The 16,432-nt window shown below is 40.2% G+C and overlaps 2 protein-coding genes across 2 annotated transcripts in view; one reads left to right on the forward strand and one right to left on the reverse strand.

The window, feature by feature from the left end:
- ATR (ATR serine/threonine kinase) overlaps nt 1-16,432 on the forward strand; it is a 104,654-nt gene that overhangs the window by 42,393 nt on the left and 45,829 nt on the right. The window contains exons 23-28 of the mRNA XM_049785944.1: nt 1,147-1,260; nt 2,614-2,729; nt 4,959-5,079; nt 5,672-5,809; nt 9,264-9,474; nt 12,936-13,114. Of these exons, the coding sequence (XP_049641901.1) occupies nt 1,147-1,260; nt 2,614-2,729; nt 4,959-5,079; nt 5,672-5,809; nt 9,264-9,474; nt 12,936-13,114 (879 nt within the window). The remainder of the gene's footprint in view (nt 1-1,146; nt 1,261-2,613; nt 2,730-4,958; nt 5,080-5,671; nt 5,810-9,263; nt 9,475-12,935; nt 13,115-16,432) is intronic.
- LOC126026232 (40S ribosomal protein S12-like) lies at nt 8,655-9,178 on the reverse strand. Its single transcript, XM_049785938.1, has one exon. The coding sequence runs from the start codon at nt 9,106-9,108 to the stop codon at nt 8,710-8,712; it is 399 nt and encodes a 132-aa protein (XP_049641895.1). The 5' UTR covers nt 9,109-9,178; the 3' UTR covers nt 8,655-8,709.

Genomic DNA, 16,432 nt, shown 5'->3' on the forward strand with positions numbered 1-16,432 from the left:
CAGATCCAGGGGCTTAAAGCACAGGAGGTTCCCCATGCTTTTTTAGAGGAAATGGAGTCAGAGTATGGAAGATGTGCTCTATTTCACCGAGGTACATTGGCTTAGCAGGGGAAATGTCCTGTAAAGATATTTTGAGTTGAGAGAAGTGAAAGCCTTCATGGAGAAGAATGGGAATGCTATTTCTGAGTTGAGTGATCACAAATGGCTCATGGACTTAGCTTTTCTTGTTGACATCACACCTAAGCTGAATGTACTAAACAAGATGTTACAAGGCCTGGGGCAGCTTATCAGTGCTGCCTATGACAACATGAGAGCATTCTCCACAAAACTTGTGTTATGGAAATCCCAGCTCTCTCAGACAAACCATTGCCATTTCCCAGCATGCAAGGAACTTGTGGATGCAGGCATACCATTCAGTGGTGAGAAATATGTTGATGCTATTTTTAAGCTAGAGAAGGAATTTGATCACAAATTTGCAGACTTCAAAAAGCATAGAGCCACTTTCCAAATTTTGGTGGACCCCTTTTCCTTTGATGTGCAAGATGCCCCTCCTGTGCTTCAAATGGAGCTCATTGATGTGCAATGCAACTCTGATCTCAAAGCCATGTTCAGGGAGATTAGTGGAAAAGCAGCATGCATGGGCAATTTTTGAGAGAATTGCCCCCCAGCTTCCCTGAGCTTTCCCAAATGTTCAAACGCACCATGTGCCTTATTGGGAGCACATATTTGTGTGAAAAGTTATTCTCCACATTGAACTTCAATAAGTCAAAGTACAGATCTAGACTTAATGATGATCATCTTCAAGCCATACTGAGGGTCTCAACTGCTTCCTCTCTAAAGCCAAATGTGGTTCAGATTTGTGAGAAGAAGTGCTGTCAAGTCTCTGGCAGCAAGGAATAGGCAAAAGATGCCATGTTCAGAAGAAATAATTAAAACTGTTAATAATGATGTTTGAGGACTTTTTTTTTTTTTTTGAGAAATCCCTTATGCGGCCCTGCCTCACCGTGGCCCCAGGTAAATTGAGTTTGAGACCTTTGCTTTAAGTGAACTCTGTAAACTAACTCTGGTAAAATAATCATGAGAGATATGGTACTATTTTAAAAATTTACATTAATTATCCTTGCATTTTTTTTTTCGTTGATTTAGACTGGAGTGGATGATTCAAACTTTGCCTATGGATTACTAATGGAGCTTACAAGAGCTTACCTTGCATATGCAGACAACAGCCGAGCTCAAGATTCAGCTGCATATGCCATTCAAGTAAGTCTTGAGTGTGTGTGTGTATATATATACATATATGTATGTATTTATGTATACATATATATTTGTTTAGTTTTTTTGTTTTTGAGACACAATCAGTAATGTTCAGGGCTTGCTCAGAAAACCGTATTGGGGATTGAAGCTAAGTCAGCTACTGTACTTCCCACTGTGTGGCCCAACTTCCCCCCCCCAAAAAAAAGTTTAGCATTCTTTATGTATGATTGTTTTGTCATTTTCTCTGATGATTTTTGCCCAACAGTTTAAATATTGTTAATATTTATTCCTTTTTTGGGTGGGGGCCCACACCTGGCAATGCTCAGGAATTACTCTTGGCTCTGTACTCAGAAATAACTCCTGGCAGACTCAGGGGACCATATGATGCTGGAGATCGAACCCAGGTCAGCCGCATGCAAGATAAACACCCTACCCATTATGCAGTCACTCCAGCCCTGAAATACTGTGTATATGTAAAGAACTATTTGGACATAATAGAAATAAATTTTTTGCATATTGTGCATGTACTTTGTTTTTTTTTTTTTGTTTTGTTTTTGTTTTTGTTATTTGGGTCACACCCATCGGTGCTCAGGGTTACTCCTGGCTCTGCATTCAGAAATCTCTCCTGGCAGACATGGGGGACCAGTGGGATCCCGGGATTTGAACCACTGTCCTTCTGCATGTAAGGCAAATGTCCTACCTCCATGCTATCTCTCCAGCCCCAATACTGTTTTGTTTCGTTTTTTTCAATTGGCTTTCTTTAATCTTTTGTTTTTTGGGTCACATCTGGAGATACTGAGGGGTTACACTCTGACTTTGTATTCTATATCCTTGGCAGTGCATCAGGGAACCATATGAGATGCCACAGATTGATCCTGGACCAAGGCAGATGTCCTATCTGCCATAAAATTTCTCTGGGCTTTGACTTTCTTTTTCAATATTCTTTTTCACAAAAAGCTTTTATTGTTGTTGTCGTTGCGAATTAATTAGGTCTGGAATTTATGACAAGAGATCTAAATAGAGATTTTTATTATAGAGCTAGTATTTAAGTTGTGATTTAAATGATATGGTCAGGGGACTACATGGGATGCTGGGGATCGAACCCAGGTTGGCCTTGTGCAAGGTGAACACCTTATCCTATGGTATTGATATGGCTCACCTCCATAGCTTTTTTAATCTTAAGTAAATCACTGATATGATTTTAGCATAGAGATGTATTTCCTAAACAAGCTCCCAATTTCAGATGTTATAATTTCATGTATTTTTCTGTGTAATTATAACTATGCTATAACATTTTGTTGATATGTAAAGATTTATCTACTTCTCCAGGATTTACAAATGTAAACTATGTACTTGTAGGAGTTACTTTCTATTTACCACTGTAGAGAAATGCAAAATGATGGCCCAGGTTACCAGTTGTGGAAAAGATTTCCTGAGCATGTTCGGGAAATATTGGAACCTCATCTGAATACTAGGTCTGTAGACTCATTAAAATTACTTTCACCAAATTGTATTTAATTGTATGAACTAAATATTATTTTTACATGATTTGAAGGGACACTAAAGTATGTTCTAATATGTTTCTCACTATGATTTATATAGTTGATATGTATAATCTATGTGAAATTTAAGAATTTCAAAGCTAATCCCTGAGTCTTTACCAACCCAAGTTAGAGATATAGAGATTTTCAACCCTGCTAAATATCTTTCATGAAGATACTTTCTGCCTCTGCCTTTAAAAAAGTATTTTCTGGGACCTGAGTGGTGGCGAAGGTGGTAGGGCGTTGGCCTTGCATGCACTAACCTAGGACAGACCTCGGTTTAATCCCCCAGTATCCCATATGGTCCCTCAAAGCAGGAGTGATTTCTGAGCACATAGCCAGGAATAACTCCTGAACATCACTGGGTTTAGCACATAAAACAAAAACAAAGTATTTTTTGGGGTTCAGAGAAGCTAGTACAGGGTTAGGGTACACCTTGCACACAGCCAACCTGATTTGATCCCAGTTTCCCTGCACCCATACAGTTTCCTAAACCACCCAAGAGCAATTGATCCCTGCCTGAACTCAAAGCCAGGAGTAACCTGACCACAGCTAGATATGATCTAAAAACAAACAAAAAGTACTTTCTTTTTTTTTTGTTTTTGTTTTTGTTTTTGTTTGTACAAGTATAAAACAAAATGTTTATGAACAATTTTACTACTACCCAGCTACTGTACTAAGAAGTAATTTATAGATCTAATATATATATTTATACATATGAATATATAATATATTAAATATATCTAATAAGCAATTTAGATTATCTAAATTTAGGCTTCCAGTTAAAAAATTTATATTTCAATTTTGTGAATTTCACTTAAAAATGTTTGTGTTTTTTGTTTTGTTTTTGATTTTTGGGCCACACCTGGTAATGCTCAGGGGTTACTCCTGGCTATGTGCTCAGAAGTTGCTCCTGGCTTGGGGGACCATATGGGACACCGGGGGATCGAACCGCGGTCCGTCCAAGGCTAGCGCAGGCAAGGCAGGCACCTTACCTTTAGCGCCACCACCCGGCCCCTAAAAATGTTTTTTTAAAAGTTTAATTTAGAAAGTACGTTTTGTGGGGCCAGAGAGATGGCATGGAGGTAGAGCAGTTGCCTTGCATGCAGAAAGATGGTGGTTCAAATCCCGGCATCTAGTATGGTCCCCGTGCTTGCCAGGAACGATTCCTGAGCATAAAGCCAGGAGTAATCCCTGAGCGCTGCTGGGTGTGACCCCAAAAAAAAAAACAAAAAGTTTTTTCTTTTAAGAAGAATTCTATGTTTTTTTTTATTACATGCTATGATATTAAAAAAACATATAAATGATATAATATAATATATGATGAGGGTTCAGGGACTGCTGCTGGTGGTGGTTGGGGAACTTGGCAAGGTCAGACAGTAGAATGAATATAAACACGCTCTCTGGTTCTTTGCTCTAGCTCTCCAGCCCTATTCTGTATTGGAATTTTCAAGTTCCAGAAACTTTAAACATGCTTGCCAAGTACCTTGAATATGGAGATATTTATTGTATTTATAATATTTCTTCCTTTCCTTCCCCTTCCCCTTCCCCCGTTCCTCTTCTCCTTCTCATTCCCATTCTCCTTCCCTTCCCTTCCTTTCCCCCTTCTCCTCCTTCTCCTTTGCTTTATCCTTCCCTTCCCCTTCCCCATTTTTATTTTATTTTGGCTTTTTTTTTTTTTTTTTTTTTTTGGTTTTTGGGCCACACCCGTTTGACGCTCAGGGGTTACTCCTGGCTATGTGCTCAGAAATTGCCCCTGGCTTGGGGGGACCATATGGGACGCCGGGGGATCGAACCGAGGTCCTTCCTTGGCTAGCGCTTGCAAGGCAGACACCTTACCTCCAGCACCACCTACCCGGCCCCGGCTTTTATTTTTTGATTCTAGCTCAGCTGTACTTAGAGACTATTCCTGGCTTGGTACTTGGGATACCTTTTGATGCTGGGAATTGGTCTTGGACTTTCAGCATGCAAAAAAGCTATGTGTGCCAGCCCTAGAGCTATTTCCCCAGCAAAATAGTTATAGGCAGATTTCAGTAAAGGCAAGGCAGTAGCAGTGTAGTCAGAGGAGTTAATGTAGGTTCTTAAATACTTTTTTCTACTAGAGTTTTTGATAGATGACTATATATTTATGTACTTTTAATAAACAAATTTTCAAAATTACAGATATAAAAGTTCTCAGAAGTTAACAGATTGGTCTGGAGTAAAGAAACCAATTTACTTAAGTAAATTAGGTAATAACTTTGCAGAATGGTCAGCAACGTGGGCAGGTTATCTTATAACAAAGGTAAGAGAACTCTGTTCAGAATTTTGAACTGACTTAAAACAAACTTTTTATTTGAATCTATACTGTAAAATACTGTAATTAGGGCCCGGAGAGATAGCACAGCGGTGTTTGCCTTGCAAGCAGCCGACCCAGGACCTAAGGTGGTTGGTTCGAATTCCGGTGTCCCATATGGTCCCCCGTGCCTGCCAGGAGCTATTTCTGAGCAGACAGCCAGGAGTAATCCCTGAGCACCGCCGGGTGTGGCCCAAAAACCAAAAAACAAAAAACAAAAAAAATACTGTAATTAAAGATGTTACTCTGACCAGCCATGATATATTTTAGTTAGATAGTTGGGGAAAGATTAGCATACTCTGGTTTTGGCACTTTAGTGGATACATTGCCTCTAGTGCCTTAACAGTGCAGACATTTGGATCTTTTTAAAATGATTACAGAAGTGATGATCTGAATTCCTCCTTGCTTAAGTATATGTGCTTCAACCTAAGAAAATACCCCTAGACAGTGATAAATGAATGCACTTACAGGTTTTTGGCATTAATCAGTGGAATGGAATTTCTAAGACTATTCATTCTTCTTAAATCATTTGAGTTTACAGGTTCGGCATGATCTTGCCAGTAAAATCTTCACCTGTTGTAACATTATGATGAAGCATGATTTCAAGGTGACCATCTATCTTCTTCCACATATTCTGGTCTATGCCTTGTTGGGCTGTGATCAAGAAGATCAGCAGGAGGTGAGAGATGATTTTTTGTTGTTCAAAGTTTGTACATTATTGCTAGTAAAAGAGAGGCAGCTTTATTGGTAGGAAATGTGCGTCTCTATATATGCACATGTTTAAGTACTTATAAAAAAATTTTTGTTGTTGTTTTGGGAGCACACCAGACCTGCTCCAAGGTTACTTTTGGCTCTGTATTCAGAAATCACTCCTGGTAGGCTTGGGGAATCATATGGGATGCCGGAGATTGGACCTGAGTCAGCTGCATGAAGCTTTGGCCCTAACTTACCAGGTTCTAAATGTGCCTTATGTTTTCCATGTATGAATGTCTTATATGAATCTTAGATTAGATCCCTGGAATTCAATCCTCCCCACCATTATTTGTAATAGATAATACTATAATGTTCATGTAAAATTTAAGTCAAAAAGTTAACATGTACCTTTTGGCTACTGTTTCTGATCCCCAGAGATCATTACTATTACTAATTTGTTATTTTCTCCAGATCCTTTCTTGTTTGTTTGTTTGTTTGTGGACCACACTCAGTGGCACTTGGAGTTAGTCCTGTCTCTGCACTCAGAAATCGCTCCTGGGCAGGCTCGGTGAACCATATGGGATGCCAGGAATCAAACCCAGATTCATCCTGGATTAGCTGCGTGCCAGGCTAACATCCTATAGCTCTCTCTGGCCCCTTGTTTTTGTTGTTGTTGTTGTTGTTCAGACCCTTTTTATAAGTGCAGTTAATTCCATTTTTTTTCTCATGTTAGAATTTTTGTTATATTACTCAATTGGTCTTACTTTATTGATACAGATTTACCAAGCTGTCTATAACCGTCATAAAAAATTAATGTTAGAAGGGGATTATAGGGGCTGGAGAGATAGCACAGCGGTGTTTGCCTTGCAAGCAGCCGGCCCAGTCCCCTGTGCCTGCCAGGAGCTATTTCTGAGCAGAAAGCCAGGAGTAACCTCTGAGCACCGATGGGTATGTCCCAAAACAAAATAAAAATAATGTTAAAAAATATAATCTTTTCCTTTAATAACTATACCATAGTTTAACAATTACCATAATAGTAATTATTTTCAGTTCTTTGCTTTCGCAAACAATAGTTGGTGACTTCATGTCATTTCTTAAGAAGGATTTGTGGGGCCGGCGAGGTGGCGCTAGAGGTAAGGTATCTGCCTTGCAAGTGCTAGCCAAGGAAAGATCGAGGTTCGGTCTCCCAGCGTCCCATATGGTCCCCCCAAGCCAGGGATGACTTCTGAGTACTTAGCCAGGAGTAATCCCTGAGCATCAAACGGGTGTGGCCCGAAAAACCAAAAAAAAAAAAAAAGTATTGGTATGTCTAAGGTAGATTCCAAAAATAGACATGATATGCATGATTCAAATTTAATTGGAGACTGCAGATTTATCTACTGATTTATATTGCTACAAATAGTTCTCTGGTGTTTACATTTCTCATTCAGCTACTAGATTGCTAAGCATTTACATTTTAGGAAACATTCCAAAAGATAGCATATTTAAGTATTTTATTAGACCAATCACTGCCCATTTAGAGTATTTATCTGAATTGTTTTCCTAATTTTTTTAGCTATTTGCTATGTGTATAGATTTTTTTTAAAATCGTTAGAAGTTTTGTTTATTTTTAGATAATAATGATAATACTCTGTCAGTATTCTCTTTCACATTTAGTGGCTTTGATTTTTTTTGTTTTTTTGGGCCACACCCGGCATTGCTCAGGGGTTACTCCTGGCTCCTCTCAGAAATAGCTCCTGGCAGGCACAGGGGACCATATGGGACACCGGGATTCGAACCAACCATCTTTGGTCCTGGATCGGCTGCTTGCAAGGCAAATGCCGCTGTGCTATCTCTTCGGGCCCAGTGGCTTTGATTTTTAACTGATTAATTTTGGGGGTTTGGGTTATATTTGGTGATCCTCAGGGGCTACTCCTGGCTCTCCATCAGAAATTACTCTTATCAGTGCTTGGGTGACCATAGGCAGGGGTCTCAAACTCAATTTACCTGGAGGCTGCAGGAGGCAAAGTCGGGGTGATCCTTGAGTGCAAAGTCAGTAGTAAGCCTTGAACATTGGGGGGTGTGACCCAAACAACTAAAACAAAACAAAACACAAAAGATTCCTCTAGGGCAGGGCCACAAACTGTTGTATGGAGGGCCGCAAACGGCCTGCGGGCCCTGAGTTTGAGACCCCTGCCATAGGGGATGCCAGGGATCAACCTGGGTTGGTTGCATGCAAGGCAAGGGCTCTACCCACTGTATTATAACTCTGGCCCCAAGTGATATTTATTTTAACCTTTGTTTATACTTATTTTCATATAAAGGTTTTAAATGTGAGTTCAAAATTCATAAAACTTTTAAAGCTTTTTAACTTTTAGCATTTTATATGTATTTCAGTGTTACAAACCACTTTGTGACACTATAAAATGTTAGAAGAATTAGGTAATTTGGTTACTGTCGTGTTGTTAGTATGTATATATACATATATATACATATATGTATATACATATAAATAAATAAATATATATATATATATCAATACCAAAGTGCCCCAAAGACTCCACTAATGTCCCAGTGTCACTTCAATTTACTCAATTATGCCCCTACCTCTGTCTTTCCCAAATTTTCTTTTTGGTAATTCATGCCAAGGATTTCTTTTTTTTTTTTTTTTTTGGATTGCACTTGGTAGTGCTCAGGTCTTACTCCTGGCTCTGCACTTAGGGATCACTCCTGATAGGGTTTAGGGGACCATTAGATTTGCCAGGGATCAAACCTGGGTCAGCCACCTGGAAAGCAAGTGTCCTAGAGTAATATTTTACAAGAATGATTATTTCCACTGATTCATGGTGAAATTTATTTTTCTTTTCTTTCTTTTTTTTTTTTTTTTTGCCAAAATTCTTAATTTATTCATTTCTTGCATTTGAAGTACTCCTCGATGACATCTTTGGCCTGTGATTCTTTGCCATAGTCCTTAACCACAACACAACTGCAGCCAACCACTTTACAGGGTTTTCCCTCTCTGTCAATTTTACAGAGGCCGACCCATTCTCCTAGTTTTTTATTGTCATCAACCTTAATGAGGCTTATCTGGTGTTCAGCACAAAGTGCCTCCACCAACTTGACATACATGGGTTCATCACAGTTGGATGCAAGCACACAAAGATGGGCCTGGCTCTTGTCCAAGGCCTTGGCGGCCTCGCGGATGCCGCGCGCCAGCCCGTCGTGGATGAGGGCGGTCTTGAGCACCTCCTGCAGGGCCGTGTTCACGTCCATGACACCTCCGGCAGCGATGCCTTCCTCGGCCATGGCGGTGGGCGGTCACGGGGGGAGCCGAATCTTGAACGCGCACGCGCCTCCGCGTACTTCCGCGGCGGCCGGGAAAGAGCGAAATTTATTTTTCTTTTGGAATTTGTTGCCTTAAAAAAAGTTTTATCTATCAGATAATATGAAATTCCTTTTAGGTTTATGCAGAAATTATGGCAGTTCTAAAGCACGGTGATCAGCATACCCTAACAGCCCAAGATAGCGCCTCTGACCTGTGTCAGCTCAGTACACAGACCGTGTTCTCCATGCTTGACCATCTCACACAGTGGGCAAGACACAAATTTCAGGCACTGAATGCTGAGAAACTTACACAAAGTAAATCAAACAGAGATAAGGTACATCGAGTGGGTAAGTTATAACTTTTGTTTTCTTCTCTTAATAATCACTTAGAGAAGTGACCCAAAAAAACAAACAAACAAAAAAATGGTCTATCCTAAAGAAGGTTCCATGTGCACTTGAGAAGAAAGTGTATTCAGTTTTTTTTTTCTTTTTTTTCTTTTTTTGGTTTTTGGGCCACACCCGGTAACGCTCAGGGGTTACTCCTGGGTATGCGCTCAGAAGTCAATCCTGGCTTGGGGGACCATATGGGACACCGGGGGATCGAACCGTGGTCCATCCAAGGCTAGCGCAGGCAAGGCAGGCACCTTACCTCTTGCACCACCACCCGGCCCCGTGTATTCAGTTTTTTAAGGATGTAAGGCATAGTATAGTATTAGTCCAACTCTTCTAGTTTATTATTTATGACTCATGTCTTTGGTAGTGTTCTGCCTGGTGCAGTGGTGGGCAACCTTTTTTTTTTCAACTGAGCCAAATCTCGCCAAAACCATGATTGAAATTTATTTTGAGAACCACATTTTTAAAACCGAAAAACACAAAGAATGATACACTGTTTTTAGTTTCAATAAGTTTTTATTGAGAATATTCTGCATGTGGGGCTGGCGTGGTGGCGCTAGAGGTAAGGTGTCTGCCTTGCCAGCGCTAGCCAAGAATGGATCACAGTTCGATCCCCCGGCATCCCATATGGCCCCCACAAGCCAGGAGTGACTTCTGAGCCAATAGCCAGGAGTAACCCCTGAGTGTTACCGGGTGTGGCCCAAAAACAAAAAAAAAAAAAGAGAGAATATTCTGCATGCAAGTATCCACATAGGCTGGGAGGATACAAATAACACAACTAATAAAACAAAAACTTTAGAACAATATTATTTATCAATAACGTTAAATTCTGTAAAATTTGCCTTACATGTAGAGAAAATTACATCCTGACAATGACTGACAAAGTCACAAACACTAATATGAACATTGGCCGTGGTTCTGATCAGAGCTGTGTGGAGCCGGCTGCACACAGGGCACTGACAGGCTAGGAGCAGAGAGTCCTGACTCCTTGGAGTGGCAGCCCGGCACACAGAAGAGTCGCATGTGGCTCGTGAGCCATGGCTTGCCGACTACTAGTCTAGTGGATCTATCCAAAGGTGATAGTGGCATGTTGAAGTCTTCCACTACTATCACATTTCCGTCCATATGTTTCTCTAGATTTGTGAGCAAAAGCCTTACATACTTTGCTGACTCTACTACATCTGGTGCATAAATGTTGATCAGAGTTAGTACTTCTTGGTCTATTATTCCCCTGATTAGTAAATAGTGTCCATCCTTTTCTCTAATTATTTTCTTGAGGTTGAATGCAATTTGGTCTGATATAAGTATGGCTGTCCCAGCCTTGTAATTTTTTGTTTCCCAGTAGCTTGTATAATTGTTGAGCCTTTGACGATCTTGCAGGCAGCAGGTAGCTGGATTTTGTTTCCTGATCCAACTTGCTACTCTGCCATTGACATTTAAGGAAACTATTGACAGAAAGAGTTCTTGTGCCATTATATAGTGTAGAATTGTTGCTGTTACAACTGGGTATTTGGTTTATGTGATTAATCTTTGAGTAGTTCATTTAGAGTCAGTTTTGGTTGTGAGATTTTTTTTTTTTTGGTTGTGAGAATGTTTTTATCCTTCCCTCCCATACAAACGAGAGGTTTGCTGGGTATTGGACACTTGTTTGAAAGTTTCTTTCATTCAGTAGTTTGAATATGTCATTCCATTCTTTTCTTGTTTGGATTGTTTCAAATGAGAGATATGGTTTGATTCTTATGTTCTTTTCTTTATACTTATTGCTGAAGGTGTATCATGACTGTGATGACTGTGACTATTTCCTTTCAGCACTCAACTCTTATCCAGAGTGATCATTTCCAACTATCATTTTAATAGTCATCCCTTCTCTGCCCTAACTGTACTCCCCTACGACTTGTGCCGAGCTTCTTAACCATGGACTGGTCCTCCTGGCCTTCACTTCTATTGTCTCTCTGGATATTATCACCATACTATCTTTTTTTTTTTTTTAATATCCTACAAATGAGTGCAATTATTCTGTCTGTCTCTCTCCCTCTGACTCATTTTGCTCAGCATAATACTCTCCACAGGAAATTTACTTATACATAGATTGGTATAGAAAATAAAATTTATAAGTTTTAAGTAACAATTTGTCGATTGTACTGTCCTCACTTAGAAGTATTTTATCTTATGTATGGGCTGGTAAAATTACTTAGTAAAGAGCTGGGATGCATGCTTTGCGTCTGGGGAGCCCTTCTCACTGACTTCAAATAATGTTTGGAGAACCTCCAATGCTAAAATTAAAAAAGTATCTAATTGGGGCCAGAGTAGTAGCACAGTGGTAGGGCGTTTGCCTTGCACGAGGCTGACCCAGGATGAACATGGGATTTGATCACTGGTATCCCATATGGTCCCCCAAACCAGGATTAATTTCTGAGCGCAGAGCCAGGAGTAACCCCTGAGAGCCTCTGGGTGTGTCCCAAAAACAAAACAAAACAAAAAAGTATCTAGTTTATAAATTGCCTAGACTCCTGAAAAATATTACCCTAAAGATATACTATGTGTATATATCAAAGACTTTTTAATTTTAATTGTTATTGTAGTAGTTGGTATAAAAGGCAGCACAGATAAACTAGAATATGAAGGGCCAGAGTGATGGCGCGGAGCAGTAAGGCATCTATCTGCCTTGCCGGCGCTAGCCTAAGCCAGACCATTGTTTGATCCCCTGGTATCCCATATGGTCCCCCAAGCCAGGAGCGATTTCTGGACACATAGCCAGGAGTAACTCCTGAGTGTCACTGGTTGTGGCCCAAAAACAAAACAAAACAAAACAAAAGAGCAAATAATCTTAAAATTGAGGGTTTTTTTTTTTTTAACTCTTCTTTCTCCCAGCTATATTCTGTCACTTTTTTTCTAATTATCAATAATAATTCATTTTTTTAAATCTTTTGTATCACTTGTATATCTTTTATCTTTTCTTTTGTTTTTGGCTATACCCGGCAGTGCTCAGGGGTTTCTCTAGGCTCTGTGCTCAGAAGTCAATTCTGGAACTATATGGGATGCTGGGGATTGAACCAAGTCAGCCACATGCAAGACAAATGCCCTCCCTGATGTTCTATTAATCTGATCCTTTGTGTATCTTTTAAATATTTATTATAGATTTATGTTTATTAAACAATAATATTGTAAAGAGGGCTAGATAGATATTTTCTTTTTATAGATGAGGAAGCAAATTCAATTTAGATGATTGTTAAGGTAAAGTAAGTAATGGTGATGGAGTTAGAACAAGAATTCTCTGAGCAATCATATTGATCATTGCACTCTAAACATGATATCCTAATACATTTACCTGAGTGAAATACATGGAACTTAAATTTAAGTGGACTCCTTTTAAGTTTCTCACTATGTCTTTAATTACCCAACTTTTTATTATCTAGTATCTACTGCAGAACATGAAGACTATCAGAGTGTAACTCGCTTCCTGGATCTTATACCTCAGGATACACTGGCAGTGGCTTCTTTCCGCTCCAAAGCATATACTCGAGCTGTGATGCACTTTGAATCATTTATTACAGAAAAGAAGCAAAATATTCAAAAGCATCTTGGATTCTTACAGGTTTGAAAGTCATCTAGTGGGCTTAATAATGATGTTTTATGTGCTATGTTTTATATGTTATATATGTTTTATATGCTTTTAAGTTTATATTGTTTATTAACCTGTTTATTTAATACTTTAGATGCTAATCTAAGTACTAGCTATAAACGCTTTCAAAGCTTCAAGATGAAGACTATATAAATATTACTTTAGTGCGATAACTAAAGTAGAGTAATGCGAGTATGCCCTGAGGAAGAACCCATCCTCTGTGGTGGGTGTGGTAAGAGATAGGAGTGGTGGACAGGGTTTAGAAAGGTTTTCTTGGAGGTGCTATGTACATCGAATTTTGAAGAATAAAGGGTAAAAAGAATAGCCAAGGTTTTTAATTTTAGGCATCTTTCCATAGTTGGGAAAGAATGTCTTATGCTACAGCAAAGTGTTTGTTTTGGCATGGCAGAGAAAAGATGAAGTTTGGGAAAAGAAAGAAATCAAAATAGGGCTTTTGTTTGTTTGCTTTTGAGCCACACCTTCTTTTTTGTTTGTTTATTTGTTTTCTGTTTGGGGCCATACCCATTGACACTCAGGGGTTACTCCTGGCTATGCGCTCAGAAATCTCCTGGCTTGGGGGGACCATATGGGACTCTGGGGGATCGAACTGTGGATTGTCATAGGCTAGTGCTTGCAAGGCAAATGCCTTACCTCTAGTGCCTCCGCTCCACTCCTGGTCCTGCTTTCAGGGACCAATCCTGGCTATGCTTGGGGCACCATATGGGATGCCAGGGATCAATCAGCCATATGCAAAGCAAACACCCTGCCTGCTGTACTAACTTTTCAGCCCCCAAAATTGGACTTTTTTCTTAGAGGATTTGAACAAGAAAAGTTCTAGGCAAAATGCCTATAGTATTTGTAGAGGAAGAATTTGAAAAAGGGACTATTCTTCAAGGCAAGCAAGTCATTACTATGTATGTGAAAATTTTTATACTTAATTATGAGTTCAGCGTAAGGAAGTTAGAGTGCTTATAATAGAAATTAGGAAGAACTATACTGGTGAAATAATGATTTAGGAATGACAGGAAGAAAAGAAAGTAAGGGTAGGTGGGATTAATAATGGGGAAAAGTTAGAGGCCTCTTTTCAGCTCAAAAAATATGCTCAGGGGCCCGGAGAGATAGCACAGCGGCGTTTGCCTTGCAAGCAGCCGATCCAGGACCAAAGGTGGTTGGTTCGCATCCCGATGTCCCATATGGTCCCCCGAGCCTGCCAGGAGCTATTTCTGAGCAGACAGCCAGGAGTAACCCCTGAGCACTGCAGGGTGTGGCCCAAAAACCAAAAAAAAAAAAAATGCTCAGAAAACTAATATATGAATAACTGCAGTGAATTCATTCTTTGTGAACATTGGCCTTCTCCAAGACTCTTTCCCACCACCCCCCCTTTTACCCCTCTTAATGCTAGAGGAACTGTTTCCCACTTGTACAGCTTGTTGTATTAATTTATTTTGTACTTTTTTCCATCTTCCATTTTCTGGTGGTTTTCTGTACCTCATCTTGGAGTTCACGGATTCAGCAGCTGTTGAATTCAGTAATTAATTCAATTACTCTACTAGTAAGACTGTCCAGTGACAGTGAAAATTTTGCCTACCAAATTTTTCAGTTTTGGCATTTCTATTTATAGTTTCTCATTTCTGCTCTCATATCCTCTGTGTTTTATTGGTAGTTTATTCTTTTTTTTTTTTTTTTTTTTTTTTCGGGCCACACCCATTTGATGCTCAGGGGTTACTCCTGGCTTGGGGCGACCATATGGGACGCCAGGGGTTCGAATCTTTCCTTGGTTAGCGCTTGCAAGGCAGATACCTTACCTCTAGCGCCACCTTGCCGGCCCCATATTGGTAGTTTATTCTATTGTTTCTTTAAATTCACTAAAAGTTCTAAGTTTCTACTTCTCTGTGATATTAAATAGGGAGTTGCTTACTGATTGAGTCCTCAGGATGACAATTTTCTCCCACTCCCCTTGGTAGTTTTTGTGCTACTTAACCTTGGTCCCTTTTGTAGTCTTGTAGTTTCAGTGGCCCTTACTGTCAGGAAGACTTTGCAATGAATTCTGTTGAGAATGGAAGATTATCTTTTGTTCACTAACCAGCATTGTGGCATTGACTTCTTTTTTTTGGGGGGGGCCACACCCGGCGGTGCTCAGGGGTCACTCCTGGCTGTCTGCTCAGAAATAGCTCCTGGCAGGCACGGGGGACCATATGGGACACCAGAATTCGAACCAACCAGGTCCTGGATCGGCTGCTTGCAAGGCAAATACCACTGTGCTATCTCTTCGGGCCCGGCATTGACTTCTAATCTTTGATCTGTAGCTTCACTCTGGTCCTAGCCAAAGCCATATCTTCTGATATTTCTAAGTTGTCTTTGCTGTTGGAGTTCAAAACTTCCTATGTTCTCTGTTTCAAGGATTTTATTTCTTCAAACATTCTTGCTTTCTCCAGTACTATTTCTCTTTCTCAGCCAAACTATTATATAGAGTATGTAAGCATGTTCTGTTATTACCTGTCTTTTTGTTTTTGTTTTTGGGTCACACCCAGCATCGCACAGGAGTTACGTCTTACCTCCATGCTATCTCTCCGGCCCCTTATTTTTTGGTAATTGCATTTCTTGGATAATTCCCATAATTTTTCCCTTCATGGCTAGTTTTTTAAAGGATTTACTATCTTCTCTTTATTCAGTTCTTTATTCCTATTCATTTTTTGTTCATTTCAACAAGATTTCTCTCTCATTCCCCAGGACACTATTTGTTTTGTTTTGTTTTGTTTTGTTTTTTGTTTTTTTTTTTTGTTTGTTTGTTTTTGGGCCACACCCAGTGACGCTCAGGGGTTACTACTGGCTATGCGCTCAGAAGTCGCTCCTGGCTTGGGGGACCATATGGGATGCCGGGGGATCGAACCGCGGTCCGTCCTAGGCTAGCGCAGGCAAGGCAGGCACCTTACCTCTAGCGCCACCGCCCGGCCCCTTGTTTTGTTTTTTGGTCACACCCAGCTGCACTCGGGGGTTCCTCCTGGCTCTCCACTCAGAAATAACTCCTGGCAGGCTCGGGGGACCCTATGGGATGCTGGAATTCGAATCATCATTCTTCAGCATACAAGGCAAATGCCCTACCTCCATGCTATTTCTCCGGCCCCGGAATGACACTGTTTTTGCTAAGAAAATCAGTGCCCTCCAGTTCAATTTTCTGGAGGTGTGATGGTGATGTGATTGGTGCTACATCCAATGTTGTTCAGGTCCTACTCCTATCTCCGCTCAGGGATCACTCCTTGCAGGGCTCTGGAGACCATATGTGGTACCTGT

The sequence above is a fragment of the Suncus etruscus genome, chromosome 13 (assembly GCF_024139225.1).
Source record: "Suncus etruscus isolate mSunEtr1 chromosome 13, mSunEtr1.pri.cur, whole genome shotgun sequence".
Taxonomy (NCBI): domain Eukaryota; kingdom Metazoa; phylum Chordata; class Mammalia; order Eulipotyphla; family Soricidae; genus Suncus; species Suncus etruscus.

Bases quoted from the DNA above. Each gene is read 5' to 3' on its own strand.
- LOC126026232 (XM_049785938.1), bottom strand. From the start codon at position 9,108: ATGGCCGAGGAAGGCATCGCTGCCGGAGGTGTCATGGACGTGAACACG.